General features: G+C 34.3%; 1 protein-coding gene across 1 annotated transcript; it reads right to left on the reverse strand.

The window, feature by feature from the left end:
• Positions 1–1,334: 1,334 nt before the first annotated feature.
• On the reverse strand, positions 1,335–27,374 carry LOC133203437 (uncharacterized). Its single transcript, XM_061339216.1, has 6 exons — positions 27,033–27,374; positions 19,986–20,142; positions 9,056–9,201; positions 7,100–7,229; positions 3,937–4,075; positions 1,335–2,106 (listed from the first exon to the last, which is right to left on the reverse strand). The coding sequence occupies exons 1-6, from the start codon at positions 27,094–27,096 to the stop codon at positions 1,948–1,950; spliced, it is 795 nt and encodes a 264-aa protein (XP_061195200.1). The 5' UTR covers positions 27,097–27,374; the 3' UTR covers positions 1,335–1,947.
• Between the last annotated feature and the right edge of the window lie 486 nt (positions 27,375–27,860).

Here is a 27,860-nt window from a genome sequence, read left to right on the forward strand (position 1 = left end):
AACTTTTCAACCTTTCAAGACTGAACTGATTTCTGCTTTTTCTTAGCCATAGTGCTCAGGTGAGCGATGTGGCCCGTGGGCCTCTTGTCTTTCATTCTAAGCAGGACTGGTTTCAGTTATAAAAGATGTAGTCAACCGTATGTAAGATTCAGTCGTATTTGACATTTATTTATCTCGTCTGAATTACATAGTTTTCTTGTCTTTGGAATGATAATTGCTAGTAAGACAGGTCTCTCTTAAGACAACACCCTCTGATTATAATGCTCCCCGTTAGAACACATCCTCCGTTGGTGCAGGCCACTGGCAAATAAGTTGATTTTACAGAAATTTCAACAACCTCGTTTAAAATCAGTATTTCGTAAATGGTCGTAATAATCATCTTATTAGCCAAAACAACCTATAATTTGATTGTTTTTTGACTGACATATTTCATACCAATTGTTTGGCCTTTGTTTTTGTTTTTTAACTAATTTTACTGCGGATTATTCCGTCTACCTGATCGATGCATAAGGCTCAATGCGGGTTTGACTGCGGTCGACAGGGGATGCTTACTCCTTCTAGGTACCTGACCCCACCTCTGGAATTTCATTTTTTATTTGTCTCATGTATTTCTGTATCATCTGAGTATATTATATTCTGTGTATTTATGCATTCTTGTATATTCTTGGTGAAGTTATCAGGTATCTTTCTGGCTTCTTTTACTCTCGGGTAATATAGAATAAGACTCTTTAGCAGATTAAATGGATATTCCGAGTTAAAAAAGATAAAGGGAAGGGGCTGGGGGGGGGGGGGGGTTAACCGTAATTTCAAATACATGTACAAACGATTTTAAGTAAATTTTCCATATATCCTTCAAACGAAATCAGTTATTTTTATTATAATATTGTGCACTTTATCTACTTAATCCAAATTATAAGCTAATTCATTTACTCTCGTTAATGAAATCGAAGTCATATCTGCTGCGTACTTATAGTATTATATACATAAATTTGCTGACTTCATTATTATAAGTATATTTAAGAAGGATACGCATGTACTTGGTACTTTATGTATGTTTATGGTTCTACATGTATTTATAAATGTAACCATCGTTTATAGTGCAATGAATCAATATAATTATATTATGTAATGCAAAATAAAAGGTTATAACGAGTACCGTTCCTTTCTTATTATTCTTATACTTAGAATATAATTGTTTTATGTTCAAACGAACGTAGTTAGATATAAAATATGAGATAAAATACAATACGTGTATTTCTCGGTTACTTTTCTGATTCCAGCAGAAAAGTTCTGATTTAATGAATGTAAGCTACATTCATGTAAAAATAACAAGATATTTTTCACAGATTTTATTTAACAGTTTCAAACATCTCTTTATCAATGGTAACAAAGAAACAAAAAGAGCACTTTAAATGCATGGACTAGAGCAGAGAAACAGAAAAACTCGACTTTTACCAAACTAAGTGTTTATAAGCCTGACATTCAATGATCTAGGATGTTACTGTATGTTTTTATGTTGAATTTGCTTTGAGCTAAAACAAAAACTGCATCATGATTTTTTTTAAAATGATCTCTACATTAACTAATCGCAAAACCAACGCAGTGATAAGCATGTTGCACGAAAAATAAAGAAAAAAGTCAAATAGGCCAGAAACAAAACAAATACATTTACTGACAACTCCAACCACCGGGACACACCAAATGCACATGCGCACTCACATACAGAATGTTTTCCTGTACACATCCCTCAATATGAATCTTAATCCTGTTTTATTCAAACATCCCTTTCATTCTCTATGTATAACTACAGTTTCTCGCATTCCGCCATCACGTTTCATACTTTGTCACAAGCAAAGAATGCAGGGCATCTTCATCATGGGCTCCGATTCGGCAGTATGCATATTCTTCTATTCTAAAGTAAATTATCCCTCAGACACTGATGTTATATCATGAAAATCCTAGAACTAATGAAAATACCACCAGCAATGATAAAATTAATGTTCGGTTTGCTAAACAATAGTCTGCTGTGTTTGTCCCATCACTTCCTTTTGTGCCTGATTGGCGGCCATTTTGCAACTGTGAAGGCGTTGTTTTCTGACTAGAAACCTGAAAATAAAGACCAAGAAATTTCAGATTTTTTTGCCTTTACATACATTCATAATGTTATGACATATTTATGAATGAAGTTCAACGTCATTATTTAAAAACCAAAAACTATAAAATCTGTCGGCTGATAATTGTACTATGTTTTGAAGGATGCAATGACGTATATATACAGACACCAAAAGTACATTAACTCGGGGAACCTATCTAAAAAGCCTTTCTTTTAAAACTTTAACAACTGTGCAATTTATAAAATCAAGCAGTAAGTCTATTCTATGAATTCAGAATTTTTCCACTCGCTAAAAGACAAAGATTGATAAAAGTCCTAAGTTCTTTGACTGTGTAAATTGGACTTGACGGGCATAGCTCTGGTATATAAGACTAGCAAGTCTTTTATTTTTTAAATCACTGTTTATTAACTTTCAAAAACTTGTTAAGGAAATGTAAATGATTCATTTGAAGTCTGTTTTATTTCACCGATTTGAGTGATCTTGTTTGGACAATTTGCACAAGCTTCAAAAGATAAATAAACCGCGGAAACAAGCGTGGGGAATATTTTAATAGGCAATTGTGACATATCTTTCGGTCGATAATGGTATTCTTCAGGTGCAATAAATGTTGCTTGGTTCTATCTTTTTTATAGCTCGCCCGTAAATGGTAAAAGCTAATGGATATATGTTTTGATGCATGTCTTCTCTTTGTCCCCTTACCAAGGTTTGTCATAATAATCCAAATATCGAATCTGTTTAAATATCAAATTTAAAATGATAAACTTAAAAACTTAAAAAGAAATTCCGTGTAGGCAATAAATGTACTTTTCCCAACGTCTTACAAACAATTAAAATCAAGACTTTAACTCGACCAAGAACATGATTCTAAATCCTGTTACACTATTGTCTTCAGCAATGTCCTGACCAATTAATAATTAGGATAACAGTTGACCTTGTCAGTATTAGAAATGGTTATGTTATTTTGTAGGGGGAGGAATTCATGAACAACTCGTCATAGAGAAATGGATGTGATATTCATCTAAAATAAATGTCTTGTGTGAGTCCTGAGTCAATTCATTTAAAATAACACATCATAAATAAGCTTTAAATATGTAGTTGTGATAAATGTATTGTTGAACATTTATTCTCAAAACATCTGCCTTAAAAATCCCTTTAAAAAGGAAAATGATTAAAAAGGCCACTTAAAGGATTTAGTTTGTACAACACACTTTGCAAAATTAGTTTTGAAGCCACAAATCAAAGTTATCTATAGAAATAATCAGCCATTGGGAAATAGTTCTCTTTATAATGCCTTTACCTCCAGTCCGCGTTCAGTTGGAAGCCTCAATGCACATGAAAATATTTTTTTATGCTAACATGAAATGACTTAATCATGTCTATTACACATTTAGAGACAGTTGTTCAGGAATCAAAGCACAGTCAAATCCTCAGTTAAATCAGCCACCGTGGATCAAATTCAATTTAATGCATGCACGTAGTGAGTTTTCTGTAACTTCATTTCTTTTCCTAGGATATATTTTGCTTAGATAATGATTTAAAATAAGATATTTACATGTTGTCCAATAACTTAGTCTAGTGTTTTGTTAGACAACTGTTTGCATAGTTGACTTTGAGTGTAATCAGATTTATCACACCCTTGCTTATCCGGCATAAAAAAAACACAGACAGACTTACACTCCTGGCTACCCTGGGTAAGAGATACAGACTTACAGTGTAAGCAGATTTATCACACTCCTGGCTACCCTGGGTAAGAGATACAGACTTACAGTGTAAGCAGATTAATCACACTCCTGACTACCCCGGATAAGAGACACAGACTTACAGTGTAAGCAGATTTATCACACTCCTGGCTACCCCGGATAAGCGGCCGGACCAGTTTATCCTTCTGTGTTATAGATTCCTTACTGCACTGCTCGGCGTGCAAGGCGCCACCTATACAATTTAACAAGGAGTCCACGTCCCTGGAATAAATTCAAAGGAACATTATCTTCATTTATTTATACTCATAAAGCGTGTATCAGAACAATATCATAAAAACAGTGAGTCAAGCATATTACACTATATCCCACACAGGTAACACATTGTATATCATAAAAACAGTGAGTCAAGCATATTACACTATATCCCACACAGGTAACACATTGTATATCATAAAAACAGTGAGTCAAGCATATTACGCTATATCCCACACAGGTAACACATTGTATATTGTATGGGATCGATTAAAAGGAAGAACTAGATGTGTTTGTGAAACACTGATGCCCCCGTATGAGAGTTTATGGTGAGGGTTAAAGTTTCTCAAATGCAAGTCAAACTCCAAGGTCAAGGTCAAGAGATCAAAAATGTTTGTTACCCAAAGAAAAGACTTATGTCAATGGATATACCTGGTAAATATGAAAGCCCGAGCAGCAACCATTCTTATGTCGTGGTCAAAGATAATGTTTTCTAAAAGTGGGTCAAACTTCAAGGTCAAGGTCAAAGGATCAAAATTAATGGTACGCAGGGGAAGACCTTGTAATAAGAAATACACAAGCAAAATATGAAAGTTCTAGCACCAACTGTTAAAAAGTTATGGCGAAGGATAAAGTTTTTCAAAAGTAGGTCAGACTCCAAGGTCAAGGTCAAAAGGTCAAAATTGTTGGTATCCAAAGGAAGGTCTTGTCAAAAGGAATATACCTTGAAATTTGAAAGCCCTTGTACTGACTGTTCAAATGTTATGGCCAACATTAAATTTTTTTAAAAGACGGTCAAACTATAAGATCAAGGTCAAAAATATTTACACCCATGGAATGGTCATGTCACGAAGAATATATATGTGAGATATGAAAGCCCTAGCACCAACTGTTCAAAAGTTATGACCAAGGTTAAAGTTGGGTAAATTTTTGCAAAAGTGGGTCAAACTCCAAGGTCAAGAGATCAAATATGTTGGTACCTAAAGGAAGGTCTTTCACAAGGAATACATCTCTGAAATGAAATATGAAAGCCATAGCTCCAGCCAATCAAAAGTTATCGGCAATGTTAAAGTCTTTTGCGGACAAACAGACAAATAGAGACAGACGGACGGACAGGGCAAAAACTATATACCGCTGAATCTTCGATTACGGGGCATAGAAACAGTTCCTGTCTTTACAGTACTTTCACAGAGATATACTGTAATACATGTATATCTTTTGATTAAAATTGATATTTTCACAAGTGTTACTTTTAATGCTTTCTTCTATCATTTGTTAAATTTATTTTTTCATGTGTTAACGTTCGAATTACCATAATGAACTTAAATTAAAGTAAACAGTTGTCTAATTGTTCCAACTTTTTGAGTTCTTTATCTTTCGCGTCATTTTTACGGATCTCCTGACCCACTCTTTAAATAAACCCCATATCCAATAGTTACTTATTAAAAAAAAAAATCCTTGATTTTCCTCTTATCCTTGCACCATAAAGTAAGACGCTTTATTTTGTCTTTGTGGTCGTTTTTATAAACTCTTGTACTCTATCTACTACATTGTATAACACACCCATCTCTGATCAGTGTCGTTTATTAATTTTTCAATCTGAAGTTGAAAATGATTGCATAACAATTACTTGTCATGTAATCAATTTAAAGATTCAAACTGAAAGCTAAAATAAACTATTATACAAATTCAAGATCTTAGACTCCCAAATCTAAACATATTTATTTGGAAAAGTCAACATTTTAAGTTAATTCAACATTAAGAATATAGGAATTATTTTTGTCCTGAAGACTCATCTTCTTCACAAAAAGATTAAAAATGTTTGTTGAAGGTTGCTCTATTTTCCCATGACTCAGGGTGATGTAGTTTGTCCACATATATCACTTTATTTAACTGTTGAAAAATAGCTGCTGTTTTCCTTTATTAGGAAACACTGACTTTTATTCTTGTTGATTCATTTTATGGTTGTAATTTATTTGTACAAACACAAGGTCACATTATCCAAACATTATCATTTGCGTCATAAAGAAAGAATTTTCTTTTCAAAACTTCTATAATTAATCTAAACGTACATGTATATCATTTAATTTTTTTTCACTTTTGAATTTATTGCAATTTAGACATATAGTTTAAAAACACCAAGTGCAGAATATAACCCTTAACATCATTGACAGTAATTATGCTACAGAACTTAAAAATCTTCTACGCATAAAATTATTGACTTACTACCTGAATTACTTGTACATGTGTATTACTTGTCATGCTCGGATCTAGAGGGGGCGAAGAGGTCAGGACCTCCCCCCCCCCCCCCCCCCCGGAATCTGCAGAGTTAATGAAAGCATATACTGTACGAAAGTAAATAAAAAATGACTTTCTTGGTTGGATCCTTTTGGACTGGAACTTGGGTAAACCCCCATCACCCCCCCCCCCCTGGAAAAAATCCTGGATCCGTGCCTGCTTGTACATGTTCATATATATTGAGATTATCTTATTACTTACGAAGATACATGGTGTTAATTCAAAATTCAAATTTTAATTTGATTCATTTCAAATGATAACTGTCTCAAATGTTATATTAATGTGAAATTAAGATATAAAGTGTTAATGTAGAATATGAACATTATTTCTGGTTCATTTGATATACACTGTATATGATAATCTGTATTAATGTGCATAGCTTCTTTTCAATTACACGATATCCAATTTCAATAAACAGTTAATCGATGTTTAAATTTTTATACATATTTTTAAATGAAATACACTTTCCATCCCACGTACATTAATCGATTTTTAATTTTTTATTCATATTTTTAAATGAAATACACTTTTGCATCCCACTCCAACTTATAAAGTCTTGTGGGCTAAAACAACAAGGAAATATGACAAAAAAGAATCTATTCTACTGCCTCCCCCCCCCCCCCAAAAAAAAAGTCATTCCAAGGTGCGTGTAAAAAAATGCAGATCCACTATCATAGACGTGTTCGACTTACAACAGGATGTTTTTTAAACAATTCTCCACACTAAAGTACTCACCCGCAAAATCCTGTGACAGACCTTTGGTCCAAATCTGTTATAATCCGGACTGAAGAATTCATTACATCTCGGAAACATTTCTCATTTGCTATTCCCGATTTCTCATAGCAATATCTATTTCGTGCATAAACTAAAATGAAAAATATATATGCTTGAAATGAAAAGCTTTTAAGAGTTATATTGACAACATTATGTACATTGAGACCCGAACCTATCCCAACCCGATTAGCTTAAGATTAAAGAAACTAAAGAGGACGTCCATATAGGAAGTAGGTGAATACTGTTTATATGTCTATTGTGAACAATAAATTAATTAAATGATGAAAACCGTCAAATATTATCATGAAGGGCTAAATTTACAAGCATCTGTACATGTACTAATAGCTTAAGGGAGACACTTTAAATGAAAATGATTTAAATATAATGTAGAAGAAAGCACCGGTTGTTCATGAACATTTGTCAATGATACTCTTATTACTAACTAAACACCGAATCTATATTTCTGTCGGCAAATGATACATAATGACAAATACTACAAATCAACCTAAAACACATTCTTTGAGCATACTTTGTTTGAAAGAGGTTTGACCCCGTACACAGTTCAGTGTTTTGGATAAACATGCAGTGCAAGACATTCCAGAATTCGCCGTCTTAACCAAATCTTCAAGCACACTGTCTTTCATAATATAGATACATTTTTCTCTTTATGAAGATGGCGCCGCAATTCATGTCTACCTAATGACTTCTATTCCATAGGAGAGTTTGTATTAAATTCAGATATTAGACTGGACCAGTATGTTCGCTTCGTTCCAGCAATGCAAGTTTTTTTTTTTTTTTTTTTTTTTTTTTTTTTTTTTTTTTTCCCGGAGAAGGTTGTTAACTTTCGGATCTGCTCATGCTTATTACATTAAATGCAAAGCTTGGCATTTGAAGGGTGATCTCTGATTGAGAAATATCAACGTTAAGTAGTCATACGCGCGATATTATCTCGATAATTACACGAGAATTACACGAGAATTGCATAACGTATTGAATTTTTGAACAACAGCTCTTTTAAGGAGAATGTTATGCTTTGATTCAGAAAAGTTCTGAAACATCATACGTTTCTTTGACACATATCTTTGTAAAGTAAAACAAAAGATGTTTTTAATAATCAAAGCACAAGGAGGAGATGGTTCATCTTTTTTTTAAAGTGTATCTTTCAGATTTATCTAGTAAGCTTATTCTGCATGAAGAACTAAGTGCGTTTCTTCTTAACTGTATCCTTTAATGAAGAATTAATCTGTTATGAATTTAGCTTTTATTTAATTATAGGCGGAGATCCCGGCAGAAAATACATTAATTATATTGGAAGATAAAAAAAAATAGAACGCCTCCAAATGTTTGACTTCAAAGTTGAAGCGTTTGTAATCATTTAAATTACATGCTTTGAGGTTACAACAGGCAAAGCGCACAGACAAACATGACTGTCAAACTATAATATGTCACGGCATATGCATTTCAAATGAAAAAAAAAAATTCTTAAAACATAGCATAGTTGAATTGTACAGAAGAAAGCAATTACCTGCCAATCAAATTGCCGACAGATAATCGGTATATAAAACTTTTATTTTTATCGGTTTTTGAAATTTGATTTGATTTTTTGAAAGTTTTCTTTTAATTGTTTGATATAGCTCCAACACTATTCCATTGGAAAAAGGGATGCCTTTTAAGAATTTTAGGAAGCTGTAATATTTAGTTTCCCAGGCTAAATTTCTCTATCAATTGTAATCTTTAATGAGTGTTCCAAAAATGCATTTTGTATAGTGAGATTATTGAACTTGTACTCCAGACTAGCTCGGTATAGACTGATCTGACAAACATGATATGACAGAAGGAATTCCGTCTAACATTGATATTATCGTCAAACTTTACTACATCGCTTTAAATTATAAAATAGAGTGAATGTTTTCATACCATCATATAACGAATCGTCCCGACACAACAGTTTTAGCTCCTCTTCTGCTAAGGTCAATTTAAGTAGCTCCGCCTCTATGATAGCCGTATCCTGTAGACATTTTGATTTCAGGCTAGCAACACAGGCCTCTCCATATTTAAACCCACTGAAAATAGACGCATTCAACAGGTTTAATATTAATTCAGTTTTTGAAATATATGCATAAGGACTAGAGAAATTAATGGCAATGAGGTGTTAAGTGGGTACTGGCGCTTACAAGGGTGCAGTGTGTGTAAGAATGGTCGTGTAATCGAATTTTCGAGAATATTGGTGGTGGTGTACACCTGTGTGATTGCGATGAATGTATACATTGTATACTGGTGGTGGTGCATGGTGCACATCTGTGTGATTGTGATGAGTGTATACATTGTATATTGGTGGTGGTGGTGGTGTACACCTGTGTGATTGCAATGAATGTATACATTGTATATTGATGGTGGTGGTGTACACCTGTGTGATTGTGACGAGTGTATACATTGTATATTGATGGTGGTGGTGTACACCTGTGTGATTGCGATGAGTGTATAAATTGTATATTGCATGGTGGTGGTGGTGTTCACCTGTGTGATTGCGATGAGTGTATACATTGTATATTGGTGGTGGTGGCTTACATCTGTGTGATTGCGATGAGTGTATACATTGTATATTGGTGGTGGTGGTGTACATCTGTGTGATTGTGATGAGTTGTATACATTGTATATTGGTGGAGGTGGTGTACATCTGTGTGATTGTGATGAGTGTATACATTGTATATTGGTGGTGGTGTACATCTGTGTGATTGTGTTGAGTGTATACATTGTATATTGGTGGTGGTGGTGTACACCTGTGTGATTGTGATGAGTGTATACATTGTATATTGGTGGTGGTGGTGTACACCTGTGTGATTGTGATGAGTGTATACATTGTATATTGGTGGAGGTGGTGTACACCTGTGTGATTATGATGATGATTTGTATGGATTGTAGAGTATATTGGTGGTGGTGGTGATTGTGTGTAATGATGGTTGGTAGGTGATACATTGTACTGTACATTAATTGTGGCGGTGTGAAATGATGTACGTTTTCGTGGATGGTGGTGGTGTACAACAATATGACTTTGGTGATGTTTTACATCTGGACAGTGGTGTCCGATTGGTTGTGGTAGGTCGTGGCGATGATAGTGTGTACAGATCGATCGTACAGTTGTACATGGGCTGTTGTACATCTGTGTGATTGTGGTAATGGTGTAGATCTGGGGACTGTTTTACAAAAGAACTTACGACTAAGACCAAAATTTAATTCTCCTAATAACTTTCTAATTTATGTTACATAGAAAATGGTTTTATTCTTTTCTAAAAGGTATCTAGAGAGATACTTTTATGCTAGCAGTTTTAAACAGAATCATTAAGTTTGCAAATTTTACAATCAACTGAAGTTTTTGGCCTTAGTCGTAAGTTCTTTTGTAAAACGGGCCCCTGGACGATGGTGTACATTGAAGATTGTGGTAGGAATTGGTACACATGTTGGTAGGATGATGATTGTGTACACATATGTGTTGGTAGAGATGTACTAGTGTTAAATCTAAAGCAAACTAGCATGGCGCGGCGCCATGCCCTTTTCTCTCGGTGCCATGCCCTTTTTTCCAGCGCCATGCCCTTTTTTCCTTGCAAAAATAAATAAATATGCCTAGCAGAGGCAAGACGGACTAGCGGCTTTGTTTATTCAGTGCATGCTGATTAGCCCCTTTGTTTATTTAATACACGCAAAGGTGTGAATTCAGGACAGGAAATCACTTCTCGCTTGAACGCACACAGCCACCTGGCCCAGTAACATGCCTCAGGCTGTCAGGGTATAAGAGATAACACGAGAAAACATCATTTGATTGCATTGATTATGCAAGAATTAGCCCATTGTCAGAGATGGATTAATTTGTAAATTAAAATGTTACACATTTTAAATCTGGATCGTTTTTTTTTTTAAATTGAAAGTAGAAAAAACAGAGTTGAGGCCAAAATTAAAAATATGTTTGTTTCCCCTAACGCGACCGACCCGATTAAATTGCGTCGACTGAAAAGTTTTTTTAAATAAGTTTATTCAAATATTTTTTTTATTGTTCATCAACTTTCCTCAAATACAATTTCACCAAAATCCGGTTTTTATGAGAATGACCAATTTTGATCTACTGTGATTTTCAAGCCTTTGTTGGAAACAAAATGGTGCCCATAACATTGTGGTCTCAGAGGGTTCTTGTTATGAAACAATGGCGACGTATTCACAATTTTGCCTTTAGCTTATTAGAATCCTACTCACTTGTAATATTTTGTTAATAAAATTCACTACGTAGAGTAGTCGCCTTATAAGCTGACGAGGGGCCAACCTTGTGAACACATCAATCAATTTTAAATTTTATTTAATCTGAGACAGTTCATTTATGTTCTTATGTTTACTATATGTGACTACAGGAGTTGTAAATATGTGTGCATATGATATTTCATTCCGATGAATAAAATTCAAACGTTCTTTATTCGTGCCTTTTATTCATGGGTTAAGCTTCATGACTATGACATTGTGTATGACATTTTATCATTTTAGATCATGAATTGGTTCAATTGAATATTGTTTACAAACTCTTTCCAAATATAGTTTTGAAATCGTGATACAGCTTCCTGAGACGTCCAGTGTATTTTTCTTTGGAGATAGGTTGATTCTTTACTTTAAATTCCTTTGAGAACTGTATGAACGTTTGCCCTGTGAAGGGCTCCAAATTTAGACCTGAACCCGGCACTTTTTACCATTGAGCAGTGATGGATCTTTTTTGTACCAACATCTACTGCGACACTGGACCTAAATTTTACAGTCTGACCAGTCTCAACGTCTCACAATGTGATTTGAACCTGCAACTTAGAATCACATTGTAGCTCCTTACTTCGGGACCCCATATTGAAATTCACAATTCGAGGCCCTTGAAAAAGTACTCTGCATATGTAAGCATTTCAAGCTGATAGTAGGTTGAAAAATATACTCGGATGTCCAGTCTTTATGTATCTAAGTATTTTTAAAGTCTTTTTTTAACATTTGATTTCAAATAAATTTACACTTGCTTGAGATATTTTACAAAGGAATAATTGTTGTGAATTGTAAATTTACCTTAAATTTTGCTTTTAAACGACAATTGCAATTGTTTGATATTCTGTTTACAAATTACTTTCTTTAAAAATCTGTACTTTCTTTCATTTATAAAGGTATTATTCCATTAAATTGAAGAATGTATTTTCAAAGCTGCTGTCAGGAAAAAAAAATATTTGCCTACCTACCTATCCAACTTGAGATTTTAGGGTCGGGTTAGGGGAAACAAAGATATTTTTAATGAGAGCCTGATGAAGAAATGTGAAAAATAAAACTGCTGATGAATTAAGTCATCTTACAATGTACCCAAAAAAAAAAAAATGAATATTGTGTGTGAAATGGGCTAGGAAACAACAAAGTATGAAGTTAGTTTCTTTCAACATGTTCAATGATTCTGTGTTCTAACTTTTTCAGTTGACACCCTGAGGTTCAATGTTTCTGAGCCAGAAAAAAAGTTTTATCCAATTTATATATTATTTCAAGTTTAATTTTTTGGTATGATCAGTTTTCACTTGATTTTGTTGGTAGATTACTTTCAAAATAAAGAGAATGCCCTCTACATTTATTATCCAAGTAACCCCCCCCTTTGCAAATTTGTGCTGTTATTTACCTCATATTAAAGCAAGGGAAAAAATTCATACCTAAAATTAAAATAATTCTTGAGCAAGTGACAAAAAGATTCACACATATTACTTTTTAAGCATAACCTTGATAACCATACTACTTTCTTGATTAAAAAAATTGAATTTAAATTTTGACAATAATTGCCCTTTCAGTGTGTATTAAATGAATTAAGCTGACAGATTTATAAACTTTTCTTTTAGATAATTGTATAACTACAGATTTCAGTATTAAATAATAATTTAAGTACATAAACATGATAAAGAAAATATTTATAATTTCAAAGACGTTAAAAAAGTGCCCTCATGAAAACTTGTCGTGACGTAAAGTGCCCTTTTGATTATTGGATTACCATGCCCTTTTTAGGGTCTAGATTTAACACTAGATGTACACATATATTATATTTGTATAGTAGTGTTAACATTCTTCGATTATATTGAAGTTTTTGTCAATTTAAGTATCAATGAGGTTGTATATGTAGCGTATCACAAATTCATTACGCATTGGAAAGCATCGTGTAAAAAAATATTGTCATCATGATAAACAATGAACTGGGTTTTGAAATAAACTTATTATATGTAAAAACTGAAACAATTTTGTTTGAAAAATACAGCTCTTTCCTCTGATGTTACTGATTAAATATGTTAAATGGATTTGAAACTTAAGTATTATATAAAGGTGAGAAGTAATGTGACTTGGCATTTGGTTTTTAAAACATAAAAAATAAGAATCTTTCCCAACAGGACAAATATTCATGACTATATATCATTGAAAGATCTGAATTATAAAGTATGGAATGTTTTGATGAATTAAATGAAAATGAAACTGTATAATGATCAATTGGGAAGCACATATTAAAACAAGAGGCCCATGGGCCACATCGCTCACCTGAGCACATTGGCTAGGAAAAAAAGCAAAAATCAGTACAGTATTGAAAAGTTGACAGGGAGGGGGGTGTTGAATTTTAAACTACCTGATGATGCTTTCATATCAATATAACAAATGGCTTTGTTGTTCTTGAGCAGCAGATTTTTTCCCCATATATTCATTTGTAAAAATTTGATCCCCCATTGTGGCCCCACCCTACCCCCGGGGGCCCTCATTTGAACAAATTTCATTCTACACTACCCATAGATGCCTCCATATCAATTTGACTAATCATGGCTTCTCTGTTCTTGAGAAAAAGACTTTTTCCTATATATTCCTCTGTAAACTTTGATCACCCATTGTGGTCCCAACCTATCCCCAGGGTAATGATTTGAACAAACTTGAATCTTCACTATCTGAGGATGCTTCCATATAAATATGACCAATCATGGCTTTACTGTTCTTAAGAAGAAGATTTTTAAAGATATTTTCCTATATATTTCTATGTAAAACTTTGATCCCCAATTGTGGCCCCACCCTACCCCCGGGGGTTATTATTTGAACAATTTGAATCTTCACTACCTGAGGATGCTTCCATATAAATATGACCAATCATGGCTTTACTGCTTTTAAGAAGAAGATTTTAGAGATATTTTCCTATATATTTCTATGTAAAACTTGGATCCTTCATTGTGGCCCCACCCTACCCCCGGGGGTTATGATTTGAGCAAATTTGAATCTTCACTACCTGAGGATGCTTCCATATAAATATGACCAATCATGGCTTTACTGCTTTTAAGAAGAAGATTTTAGAGATATTTTCCTATATATTTCTATGTAAAACTTGGATCCCCAATTGTGACCCCACCCTACCCCCGGGGGGTATTATTTGAACAATTTGAATCTTCACTACCTGAGGATGCTTCCATATAAATATGACCAATCATGGCTTTACTGCTTTTAAGAAGAAGATTTTAGAGATATTTTCCTATATATTTCTATGTAAAACTTGGATCCCCCATTGTGGCCCCACCCTACCCCCGGGGGTCATGATTTGAACAAACTTGAATCTACACTACCTGAGGATGCTTCCATATAAATATGACCAATCATGGCTTTGCTGTTCTTAAGAAGAAGATTTTTAAAGATATTTTCCTATATATATCTATGTAAAACTTGGATCCCCCATTGTGGCCCCACCCTACCCCTGGGGGTCATGATTTGAACAAACTTGAATCTACACTACCTGAGGATCCTTCAATAAAAATATGACCAATCATGGCTTTGCTGTTCTTAAGAAGAAGATTTTTAAAGATATTTTCCTATATATTTCTATGTAAAACTTGGATCCCCCATTGTGGCCCCACCCTACCCCTGGGGGTCATGATTTGAACAAACTTGAATCTACACTACCTGAGGATGCTTCCATATAAATATGACCAATCATGGCTTTACTGCTTTTAAGAAGAAGATTTTAGAGATATTTTCCTATATATTTCTATGTAAAACTTGGATCCCCCATTGTGGCCCCACCCTACCCCCGGGGGTCATGATTTGAACAAACTTGAATCTACACTACCTGAGGATGCTTCCATATAAATATGACCAATCATGGCTTTGCTGTTCTTAAGAAGAAGATTTTTAAAGATATTTTCCTATATATATCTATGTAAAACTTGGATCCCCCATTGTGGCCCCACCCTACCCCTGGGGGTCATGATTTGAACAAACTTGAATCTACACTACCTGAGGATCCTTCAATAAAAATATGACCAATCATGGCTTTGCTGTTCTTAAGAAGAAGATTTTTAAAGATATTTTCCTATATATTTCTATGTAAAACTTGGATCCCCCATTGTGGCCCCACCCTACCCCTGGGGGTCATGATTTGAACAAACTTGAATCTACACTACCTGAGGATACTTCCATATAAATATGACCAATCATGGCTTTGCTGTTCTTAAGAAGAAGATTTTTAAAGATATTTTCCTATATATTTCTATGTAAAACTTGGATCCCCCATTGTGGCCCCACCCTACCCCTGGGGGTCATGATTTGAACAAACTTGAATCTACACTACCTGAGGATGCTTCCATATAAATATGACCAATCATGGCTTTGCTGTTCTTAAGAAGAAGATTTTTAAAGATATTTTCCTATATATTTCTATGTAAAACTTGGATCCCCCATTTTGGCCCCACCCTACCCCTGGGGATCATGATTTGAACAAACTTGAATCTACACTACCTGAGGATGCTTCCATATAAATATGACCAATCATGGCTTTGCTGTTCTTAAGAAGAAGATTTTTAAAGATATTTTCCTATATATTTCTATGTAAAACTTGGATCCCCCATTGTGGCCCCACCCTACCCCCGGGGGTCATGATTTGAACAAACTTGAATCTACACTACCTGAGGATGCTTCCACATAAGTTTCATCTTTCCTGGCCCAGTGGTTCTTGAGAAGAAGATTTTTAAATGATGCCATTATTTTTTCACTAATTCCTAATTATCTCCCCTTGAAAGAGGGCGTGGCCCTTCATTTGAACAAACTTGAATCCCCTTTTCCCAAGGATGCTTTGTGGCAAGTTTGGTTGAATTTGGCCCAGTGGTTCTTCAGAAGAAGTTGAAAATGTGAAAAGTTTACAGACAGACAGACGGACAGACAGACGGACAGACGGACGCCGGACAAAATGTGATCAGAAAAGCTCACTTGAGCTTTCAGCTCAGGTGAGCTAAAAATAATGCGTTTAACATTTAAAATATATTTCATATCGAAATGCATGGTAAAATCGGAGTATACATTATTAATTCTGCAACTTTGTCAAACGAAGAATGCATGTTGGACAGATATATCAATTTGATGGATTGAATTAACATTAAGGAAGAACATTCCTTCAATCTTGGTAATTTTTTTAATATGTCTTCCTATAACATTTCTTGAAGATATTTTGTTAATTTAGGCTGCAAGATTTCGGCGTGTACTTGAGAATGGAGATGGGCCGTAATACTGAGTAGTTTTTTTGTAAATATTTTGGTAGTGCCTAATGTTTTGTAAGTTTCATTTAAAATAAAAACACATTATAAACGATCCCTTCCTTTCAATATGCACCACAACCAAGTCATCTAAATTAAACACCTTTTATCTCTGTTTACACGAATCACTTTCGTTTTCTTTTCTGAAATAGTTTTGTTAACGTTTTCGTGTTTAAAAAGGACTCCGTCAGCGATGGGTTGGAGGGAAAAACGGTGACAAACTTGTATCTTAGTGTTGAATTATTTGGTTCTGATCTTGAGTTCAAGAGCACCCGGTGTTGACCAAAGAGCTCTTGTAATAATGCGACCGAAATATGCCAGTAAAACGCACGTTTTCGATGTCTGACAGCCCTAATGGTAAAGATCAATTTGCCCGTCGTTAGAACGTGCACGAACTCTCAAGAATTTGTCAATCGCTTTTCAAGATGGTGAATATCTTTAAAGTTTTTTTTTTGGTTTAATTTTACCATTATGATAAATTTTCCGGTATAACATTCCTGCATTAAACTCTTGATTTTGTGGACGTAAAAGTATACAAAGAATCGACAGCGAAAGTATTAAATAATTAGCCTAGGGCATCTTAATTAAGTGACTAGTCACCCTCCACCCACAAACTCAACACTGGTTAGGAATTATATCATAGTTAAACCAGTTCGCTAGATAGACTTTCATGCTCAACCCTCGCCGTTAAGTTAGTGAATGAGCTTATGTCCCCCTTAGACATTTGTCTGCGGAGACATCAAAGTACATTAATAAGGCATAAATCAGGGGAAAAAATATATTTTTATAACTCAGCTGAATTATGATATCGATCATCTATAAACTTAATGTCTGATGAAATATTAAGGTCTCAACATGATTTGCTGATGGGAAAAATTAAGTAATGCACTTAGTGAATTATCTCTTTCTCATGGACGAACTCCTTCCAAATTTCATATACTGAGTATATTGAAAACAAATCTGTTGTTTACATATACAGGTGTTATTTGTCATTAAGTCAGGTTACATTGAGATAGAATATTTCTTTGGCATATTTGAATAGTTGTACTACAATAATATAGTAAGTTTTGATCCCAAAGATGATCCTAAGAATGCAACACGTGTACTTTTTTTTATTTGAAGTCCGTTAAATGAAATTTTTGTGCCATGTCAAGGATTAACAACCCCCTTCCCAAGGGCCAAATAAAATATGTAGTGTTAGAGTAAAAGAGAAATGTGACAGTACATAACTGTCGCTTTGCACATATTGTTGTTAGCGACAACATGCACCAATCCTCACTGCACATATTGTCCCCCATCGACATATATTGTCGATCGCCAGCTGAAAAATCATATATGTTCATTTTGTCGCTGGCGACATTATGTGCCTACTGCCTACCCTCAATGCCCATATTGTTGCCCAATAGTTCGGGTTGTTCAAGGTCAGACGACACGTTCTTCAAAAATATTTTTTTCCTAAGCATTTATGATTGAAATATTGTTACAGAAAGAATTTTCCTCACAAAATATTCAAGTACATTACCAGGCATTTGTGTGAGATTTCGGAGGATGATAGATTCTATATAATCCTATACTGGAAATCACTTGAACTGCTGATATCACGATTTTTTGTTTTACTTTATATGTTTTCTTTTTAGACAAGTTGAAAATCGTTAAGAAGTTAGAAAAAATAGTAATTGTTAATACTTTTGGTATATTACAAAGAGATGCAAAAACATATATATTCAAGAAACGTGTCGTCAAACCTTTATGTCTATTTGATGCAGCTCGATAGTAAAGGTACATATTGTCGTCTTGTACATGTTGTAGCCGACAACAACGTGTACCTTCCTTCACTACACATATTAGAGTTAACGTAATGATGATGATGATAATGATGATGATTGATGATATCGAAAAATTTCATTTCCAATTTTCATAAGATCACTTGTCATTTTTTCCAACTCTAGTAAAGCAGCTGTATAATGAACGTTATATTTAATGTACATGTGTTCAAGTAATTCTGTGAGGAGGGTAATACTGCAAATAAATTATTGAATCAGATATAAATTCATAAAAAAGACAAGAAATCTCTCTCTCTCTCTCTCTCTCTCTCTCTCTCTCTGAAACAACAATCAGGCACCCTCTTTCTGTTAAGAAAAAAAAAAATCATCAGATTCGGCTCACCGATATCCAATGCACTATACATGTACGTTTTAGAACCAATTTCAAAATATAACTGAAGAAACACTTGGAAAATATATAACTTCTATAGAAGTCGATTTTATGAGAAGACCTTCGGCATATATTGTCACTGAAGACAATATGTGCTGATATGCAACTGCACTTTGTCGTCCATTCTGCAGATGGAATAAAAGGTTCGTCTTTACACATATTGTCGCAGGTGAACAATATGTACGGATGAATGACAATATATGTAGTGAGGGTAGTATATATATTCTCGCCAGCGACAATGTGTACAGAGGACAATATGTACAGAAGTCAATATGTACAGTAGACAATATGTACAGAAGTCAATATGTACAGTAGACAATATGTACAGTAGACAATATGTACAGAAGTCAATATGTACAGAAGTCAATATGTACAGTAGACAATATGTACAGAAGTCAATATGTGCAGAAGTCAATATGTACAGAAGTCAATATGTACAGAAGACAATATGTACAGTAGACAATATGTACAGAAGACAATACAGTCAAACCTAGTTATCTCAAACTCAATGGGACCGAGAAAAAACTTCGAGATATCCGAGGATTCGAGATATCCAGGGTAAAATACTTAAAGAATAGGGATGGGGACTTCCAAATCACTTCGACATATCCATGGTATTCGAGATATCAGTGTTCGAGATGCCGAATTTCAACTGTATGTACAGAATGTACAGAAGGACATGTAGCGTTACAGAGACGACCATAGGAGACACCGCACAGACTGGAGAGGGAGGAGAGTTGCTTCTTTTAAATACATATCTATGCCATAATTTTATTTTATTTATCTTGTGTATCTTAACATTGATTTCATACAAAGTTATGAAAAATATAATAATGTTTTAGAACATAGATATTTGGTATAGGTTTTGTATTGTTTTGTATCGATCCCTGTTCGTTATCTTCAGCTTTTTCCTTTTTAAAGATTACATTCATTACATACTTTTGGTCTCTTACATTAAATTCATGCAAAGCTGTGTAAATTATAAACAAGGTTATTGGAACATTAATATTAGATATAGGTTTTTAAAGACTATTCTATTTACATACGTGCAGAGAAGCCGGATATTCTCGGCATCCACCCCTGATATGATGGAATTCCCCGGGGTTAGGATTCCCTCTATCTTCATCTCATAATCCCGGAAGCAGTTTTTTATTTGACCTTTGACGTCACCGGGACAGGTGCCAGACGCAAAATATGGCAGGCCTGAAAATAAAGAAAATTTTCACCCATTGTCAATACTTGTAAATTAGTAAGGATTGTGAGATGGTATTTTGGTTTATTATATACTTAACAATAAATACAGTATTTTTTTGTATATGCGGTACATGTATGCCTGACGTCACAATAGTCATATCAGCTTCCAGGGCTGATACGGATCCTGCAGGAATGATATGGATCTGCGGGTCTGATACGGATTTTTATTATATATTTGTTATATAATACAGGATTTTTGCATCCCTGATATGAACACAGGCACGCGCCCTGTATTACACACCCTGTATCAGCACCCTTTATTTCACCCTTTATCACACCCTTTATTACACCTTTCTGGAACATCTCTGTATTTCTCATTCGGAGTACCTCGGATCTTTTTCTACTAATTCTTTATAAAGTTTATTTAAATTGTAACTTTTCATCAGATATTTTATGCTATTCAAAATAATTAAGAGTAAGTTTATAATTTTTATTATATATTTGTTCAATAATACAGGATTTTTGCATCCCTGATATGAACACAGGCACGCGCCCTGTATTACACACCCTGTATCAGCACCCTTTATTTCACCCTTTATCACACCCTTTATTACACCTTTCCGGAATATCTCCGTATTTTTCATTCTGAGTACCTCGGATCTTTTCCTATTTCTTTCCAAAGTTAATTCAAATTGTAATTTTATTTCATCAGACATTTTATGTTATTCAAAATAATTATTTTTTTAATTTATAATTATTTCATTTCTTATCGCTGAATGCATTGCCTTTGGGGAAAAATGAGAAACGGAAATTCAAACAAAAACAGAACACATTCAATTATTAAAAATTCAGTAATTAATTTACAAGTTTATATATAATTTTTAGACACTAAAAACCCAAATATATAATAAAAACAACAATACAAGACAAAATCTGTATCACACCCCATATCAACACTCGACCAATATCAGCCCTCTTGCCTTCGGCCCTGGGGCTGATATTGCAGTCTCGGGTTGATATGGGGTGTGATACAAATTTTGTCATGTATTATTCTCTCTATATATCACACCCTCATGCATATGGAGAATACTGAGTATTTTTTTTAAAAACAGTACTTAGGATAATACACCTTGTTTTGGTTCACATTCTCATGATTTTAAATTACTGATTTTTTATGTGTGTTTGCTCAAGTAGAGCTGCACTGTATTTATTACTAAGTACGTAATAAATACAATAAAACATACCTTTTTCCATATCACATCCTGTATCAGCCCTCTATCAATATCAGCCCTCGGGCCTTCTGCCCTCTGGCTGATATTGGTGTCTCGGGCTGATACAGGATGTGATATGGAAAGGGGTAGGTATTATTCTCTATATCATTACATCCATATTTACGATATCTTTCAGTTTTACTTTGATCAGGAAAATGTTTGGTTGGAAAAAGTAGACCCTTAAAATTTCTAATAGTAACCTACATTTTTGAAAATGAAGAAATGAAACATCATTAAAATTAACAAGTTTAGCTATGACTGTTTTATAAATAAAGTTTGTATTTTTGAGAGGTCTGTGATTTAGAAGCGAGAGGTGTAATTATAATACACCTGTGTATGTATTATTAATTTAATTAAAAAAAAACAAAAAAAAACAAAACAAAAAAAAAACAAAATGATCTTCCAATCGCGAGTTGTCGCGCAGTTTAGGTCGGCAATATGTGTGTGCACTTCATGAATATACATCTGCCGTCAGTAATGCCATATTTCTGTCTTGATCATTGTCAACAATGTAATGCATGCATCATAATAGGTGTCATCCTAAATAAAACCATCTAAGTCAGAAACAGCATGATTTATAGTATCATCAAATATTTATTCACTGTCCTACTATCTCAAATGATTATTTACTTTGTAAACATTAAAACTTGTACATATAATTACTGATTCGTAATTACATAAAGTAAATTGTGTATGGTTTTTGATTAAGTTTCATTGTCATGTGTGGTGTCTAGTTCTAATTCAGAGTACGTTTGATTTATTCAATACCTTTGTTCATATTTTTCACATCAAAAGATCAGCGAAGCTTATATAGAAATTCATTAAAAAGAAGTCAGGAGTTCTTTTCTATATCTTGTTGTTTTGTCTGTCTACCTGTCTGTCGGCATGTCTGTTTGCATGTTTTTCTAACGAGATCAAAATGTTTTAGTTTAGTTTCCTATTTAGTATGATGCAGTGTAAGTGGCACCGTATATATCTACATCTACAGTGTAAATAGGTGTTTTTACATCAATCATTTTTAATTTTAATATTTATTGCCTGTCCGAGTTTACAGGTCCGTAGGAACCTGAGTCACCCCCCCCCCCTCCCCCGTTTTTTAGTACATACAATAGAAAACAGCTTATTTACGGTTGTGTCCTTCAATGCTAAATTCTGATGATCCCTTTTTTTGGCTTGTCAAGAAATCCCCCCCCCCCCCAGCAAGGTGTGCCCTCCAAAACTGAAATAGCTTACGGGCCCTGCTTTTGATAAATAATTGATGATTCGCTTGATAATTATATTCAATAATGCGTATCTTAGTATATCGCCACTTAGTCTAGTCCTAACATACCGGAGTCCGGTACGTTACACAGTTGTGTGATTTTGTTTTTCTGTGGTTGATCTGCAGACGAAGTGTCTTGTGACCCCTTTTGACCTGTCATGGTCTTACAAACAATGCAATGAATTGAGTGGAAGAGTTTTCCCGACATTAATGTACAGCGACTGTCACCACCATGTCAACTGAACAAATCTGACGCCCATATTTCAGATCAAAATCGACCACGGGGTCCGTGTTATCAGTACGGGGTAATCAAAATTCATATTCTATTTTAAAACACGAATAATGATTTATACATTTATCCTTAATTTATAGATCTCGAAGATATTTTCAATTGTTCTAGTAATATTTTTTCATAGACGATTTGTTTTTAATATTGAAATTCCGAAGAAAAAGGAAGAGGCATATGATTGTCCCAATGAAATTTTTGTGGAATCCTTTAGTTCGTTTTTATTCATTTATTTACTTTTTGTACTTTCTTCAGTATCAGGTCTAACGTGAAAAAAAGTTTGTGTCTACAGCTACATCGGAAGGTTACCCCCAAAATAAATCGTTAGTATTCCCGTGGGCTACTGGAAACGAAACAGACGATCTTAATCCACTCCGTGCAGTAGAAACACGAGGTTTTCTTTTTTGGCAATACACTTTAAGTGCGCAAAAGAAAAGACTTAATTCTCATCTTTGAAATTAAACAAGGCGTAAGGAATGGGCTCATTTTGATAAATATGACTGGGGGGGTGGTAGAAATTGTATGAACGATAAGAACGTTGTCAGCTGATTCCGTAAATACTCGCCTAATTCCTGCTATCAGACGAACCAGGGATTAATACTGGACGACGTCCCCCTCTAGTGGGGATTAGCAGGGTCAAATGATTAGTGAAGTAGAATAGTCACCGCTCCGTCAAGGCGCCGGTATTATTAGTGAATAGTAAATACTAGTCGGGGAATTAATGGGCATTGACAATATTTAGACAATTGAAAGATTTTTAATACGGATGCCATTGCATGATTATTTTTGGTTTTGAAAAGAACAAAGATTGGAGAAGGTTAATTGCGATGATTACAAACGTCTAAGATAATCAAACTTTAAGATGGTCAATAAAATATCACAGGAATCGACTAAATAACTCATGAATGGAACCGATGTGAATACATGTAAGGCGGGGGGGGGGGGTAGCGGAAATGCAGGAAGAAAATAGTAAGAAGAGCTGGGTAAGAGTAAGGGAAATTGATTGATGGGTAGTAAGGTTTGTTTGTTTGTTTAAAATCCCTATACTCAGCACTTAGGGCCATTGAGCAGTGAGGGATCTTTCTCGTGCCAGCACCTACTGCGACACGGGACCTCACTTTATACGGATCGCAGTGGGATTCGAACCAGCGATGTAAGGATCAACTCCTTACTCCGCGACTTTAGAGCAAATGCTCTAACCACTGCACCACAGGGCAACGGGTGGGAAGGTCAAAGTATGCATGTTTGGCCTAAGTGAAGGGTAGGGGTATCTGTGCATTGAGGGGAAAGCAGACACGTTATATCAGGGGAATAGGCAGAGTAGACTACCCCCCCCCCCCAACTTTTAATAATCTTTTGTCCTTAATTTAGTATGGAATCTGTCATTGAAACCCCCACCCCACACTTCTTGTTGCAATATTGTCAAACTCTCCCAATTAATGTATCCTTTTTTTGACGAGAATAAAAAATTAGATGTTATGAAATGTTTTTGACTTTGGACTCCCTTCCTCTCTCTCTCTGTTTTCTTTTTTTCTCTCTCTCTGCTAAAAGCTACCATTGACTTTTATTCAGCTATTAATATGCGTACGTATAGAGGTAGAAGGAAATACATTTGCAATCTGCAAAGCTTTTGATTGATTATTTTGAACTGAAAGATCGATTTATGTACAATAAAGAGGTTATGTTTAATGCATTACAGGAAATATCAGTGAATAATCTTCCATGAATTCTTACACAAATTCCAGTGCTTATTGTTTTGTAGGCGTTCAGAAAGACAAAAAACGATAAATTATCGTGTTGATAGAATTTTGGAACAGAAATACGTGAATCGCATTGAAAAGTTTTGCTACATTCGTGTTAAAAAACGATAGTTTGGTTATATCTAAATAGAATTATCATATTTACAAAAAAAAAAAATTGTAGCAATGCATGCATTAAGATTCTTTAAGATTATAAAGCTGATAAAAGAGTGCGGATGGATCAATTTGTAATTTATTTCCAGGTGTGTTTTTGAATACAAAATTGATGGAGTACAAACTTTAAAATTCTTGACTACATATCATCAGAAAATATTTCCTATTTTTATAATTACCTGCGCTTGTACGGAAAATAGTAAAACTTCCATAGGATAGGTTCTCTCTCTCCCTCTCATTCATTCATATATGGAGAGAGAGAGAGAGAGAGAGAGAGAGAGAGAGAGAGAGACGTACATTTTAATGAAGACGGACACATACAGAAATGAAATAGACAACAAAGAGTACTTGACGGACCCCTCTACCTAGCCTGTCTGTCTACTTGAAAGCTTATAAACAGACGAAGCCAACAGTCAATTCGTTTGATGAAATCCAGGACTCTGGAAGCCAGAGCTTTGTCGTGATAAACATCGATCCGCCTGGATAGTAAAAATTTTATATAAACTAAATTAAAGTAATCACAATCGAGTATAAAACGGGCATCTGTGCTGCGTGCTTTTAACGCAGTCTTCCAATATACAACAAATATTTTTCTTTGCATTTGAATGTGGAGAAGTATGGATAATGTCCTTGTAAGATTAGTTTTATACAAAAAAAAAAAAAAAAAAAAAAAAAAAAAAAAAAAAAAAAAAAAAAAAAAACCACAAGTTATTTTATATTTACTTTTTTTTCTTTGGCAAATATGAAGGGAGATTAATACACTTATTGTTACTTTAATGTTGTTGGATATTTACAGCATTAAATATGCAGCTATTCTTGGTATAGAGATGGAAGAGAGAGATAATACAATTGGAAATGATTGCAAACATTCCAAAACTTCAATTATTTTATTAAATACAGACAGAATGACGTTTACGTATAAGGGACACTTGCCCCAAGACAGGCTAAAAATTAACAATTGTAAATACTTAAAGATTGGGACCAGAAGAAAATTGACTTTAAGACATAATTTGCTAATTGGGTGTTCGGCATAAATCGATAACTCGGTACATTATATAGGCACAGAAAATGATGGAACTATTCATTTATTGGCGGGGAAACATTGATATTAGGAGGGCATGTATATACCCCGAGGGACACGATAATTGAAATTTGGACCCAGAGGTATGGGCAGAGTGTTCAAACAGATATGTATCAATTTGGAAATGAAATCGTTGGTAGGAATTCGGTATAGAGAACTAAATGGTAAACCACTTCTATAGATACGTACGGGACTCGGTGCCTGGGATATTTAAACAAGGATTCAAAGTTCTATTAGAATTCATTAAACTAATTCAAATAGCAATTTATAAGTTAATGAAATTCATAAATGGCAAACTGATTGACGACACGGAAGAATTCCATTATGTTTAAAAACGTATGAACCCCTAAGTTTACATAATTATCATGTCTCTATCCAGGTACACAAGGCCGTCCTCTGTCACAAAATGACTCTTGTGATTTGTGAATTAAACAAAATGGAAAAATATTTTCCTCGTCAAAGTAAATCATACAATTTACAACAATTTGCCCTGAAAGATTTAAATGGCAACTAGATTTTTTGGTGTAATTTGAAAAACCACTTATTGGAAATGATGTGTTAAAGATGACAGGTCCATTCTGTGTAATTTCTGACTGATCAATTATTGGGGTAAAATTGCAGAAAAGACATTTCGTGTTAAAGTCATTTTTGCAAACAAACTTAATAACATCAAAAATTTTAATAGAAATACTTGGCAATTTCGAAGGGAATATAAAATTTTCCACAGTAAACGGGCGAAATGACTTTCTTAATGAAGTATGATAAAGTTTCAACATATTCTATTCGCTGGTAAAGAAAATTAAGATCGTGAGGTAGAAAAAAAAAAATTAAGCACAACTAGAGCTTATTTTGCTTGAATTTGAAGGCGAAACAAAATTACAAAGCACCAGAGAACATTCTTAGATTTATATCAAAAATTGTTCTATTTTGAAAAAAAAAATCGTTTAGCGCGTTTCATGAGCTTAAGTGCCTAGATTGACTAGTACTGAATAAACAGAAAAACAGAGATAAGAAAGAGATTATTTGTGGAATTTACATAAACACATGAATTTGCCAGATGAATTTCTCAGGTACAATAAATACTTACATATGCATAAAAGAAGGAGCTTCAGTTTATCCCAGACAAAATATAAATCCAGCAATGGTGTCATCCTTTTAAAAATAGATATCACCGTAATTTCTAATTTTCAGATGAATTAAATTTAGGTCTCATCTCTCATTTCGCAGCGATGGACCGACATGGTATTTTGGTCGTCTGTTAATGTTAAAGTCCCAGGTAAAAACGGCGACGATACGATTCGACAACGTGTTCCGTGAACCGTGAAGAAGGCTCGTGAACCGCCGGTGCTGACTGCTCTGTTGACGAGTATATAAACACCAGTGGCGCGTGGCGTTTGTTCATGCTAAGTTATTTCAATTTTGAATTGCCCCGGCGCGTGGCGTTTATAAAAGCCACAGTGGGCTGATATCGTAGAGTAATTCTTGTAGTGCGATTCAAAAAAGATGTAAACCACCATAAATTTAGGTTAATTAACAGACAGACAGATTGGCAAGGCGGTTCGACTGGACTAATAGAATATAGATGGTTTTAATTATGGGTTTTGCATTTGATTTAATCTAATTTTCAAACATACGAGTATATATATATAAAATGTGATATCCGGTGGGAAATTTCAGACCTCACTTGATTAAGGGAGGAGAACTGCTGAATTTGATGGGATGAGAGTTCGTAGACATAAGTATGTGGATAAAAAGAGTAATAGATATAAAAAAAAAGAAAAGAAATTAATGACTGCCTTCATATTTCTCTATAAAAGAAATAATGAACAATAAGATATATATTTATGCAAACATCCGATATGACTGGACAAACGACCAGAAAAAGCCCCTAGTTTTTGTTGGAGTGGCGCATTCC

Source organism: Saccostrea echinata, unplaced genomic scaffold, assembly GCF_033153115.1.
Source record: "Saccostrea echinata isolate AGI-Se365-2 ecotype Australia unplaced genomic scaffold, CSIRO_AGI_Sech_v1 ptg000051l, whole genome shotgun sequence".
Lineage (NCBI taxonomy): Eukaryota > Metazoa > Mollusca > Bivalvia > Ostreida > Ostreidae > Saccostrea > Saccostrea echinata.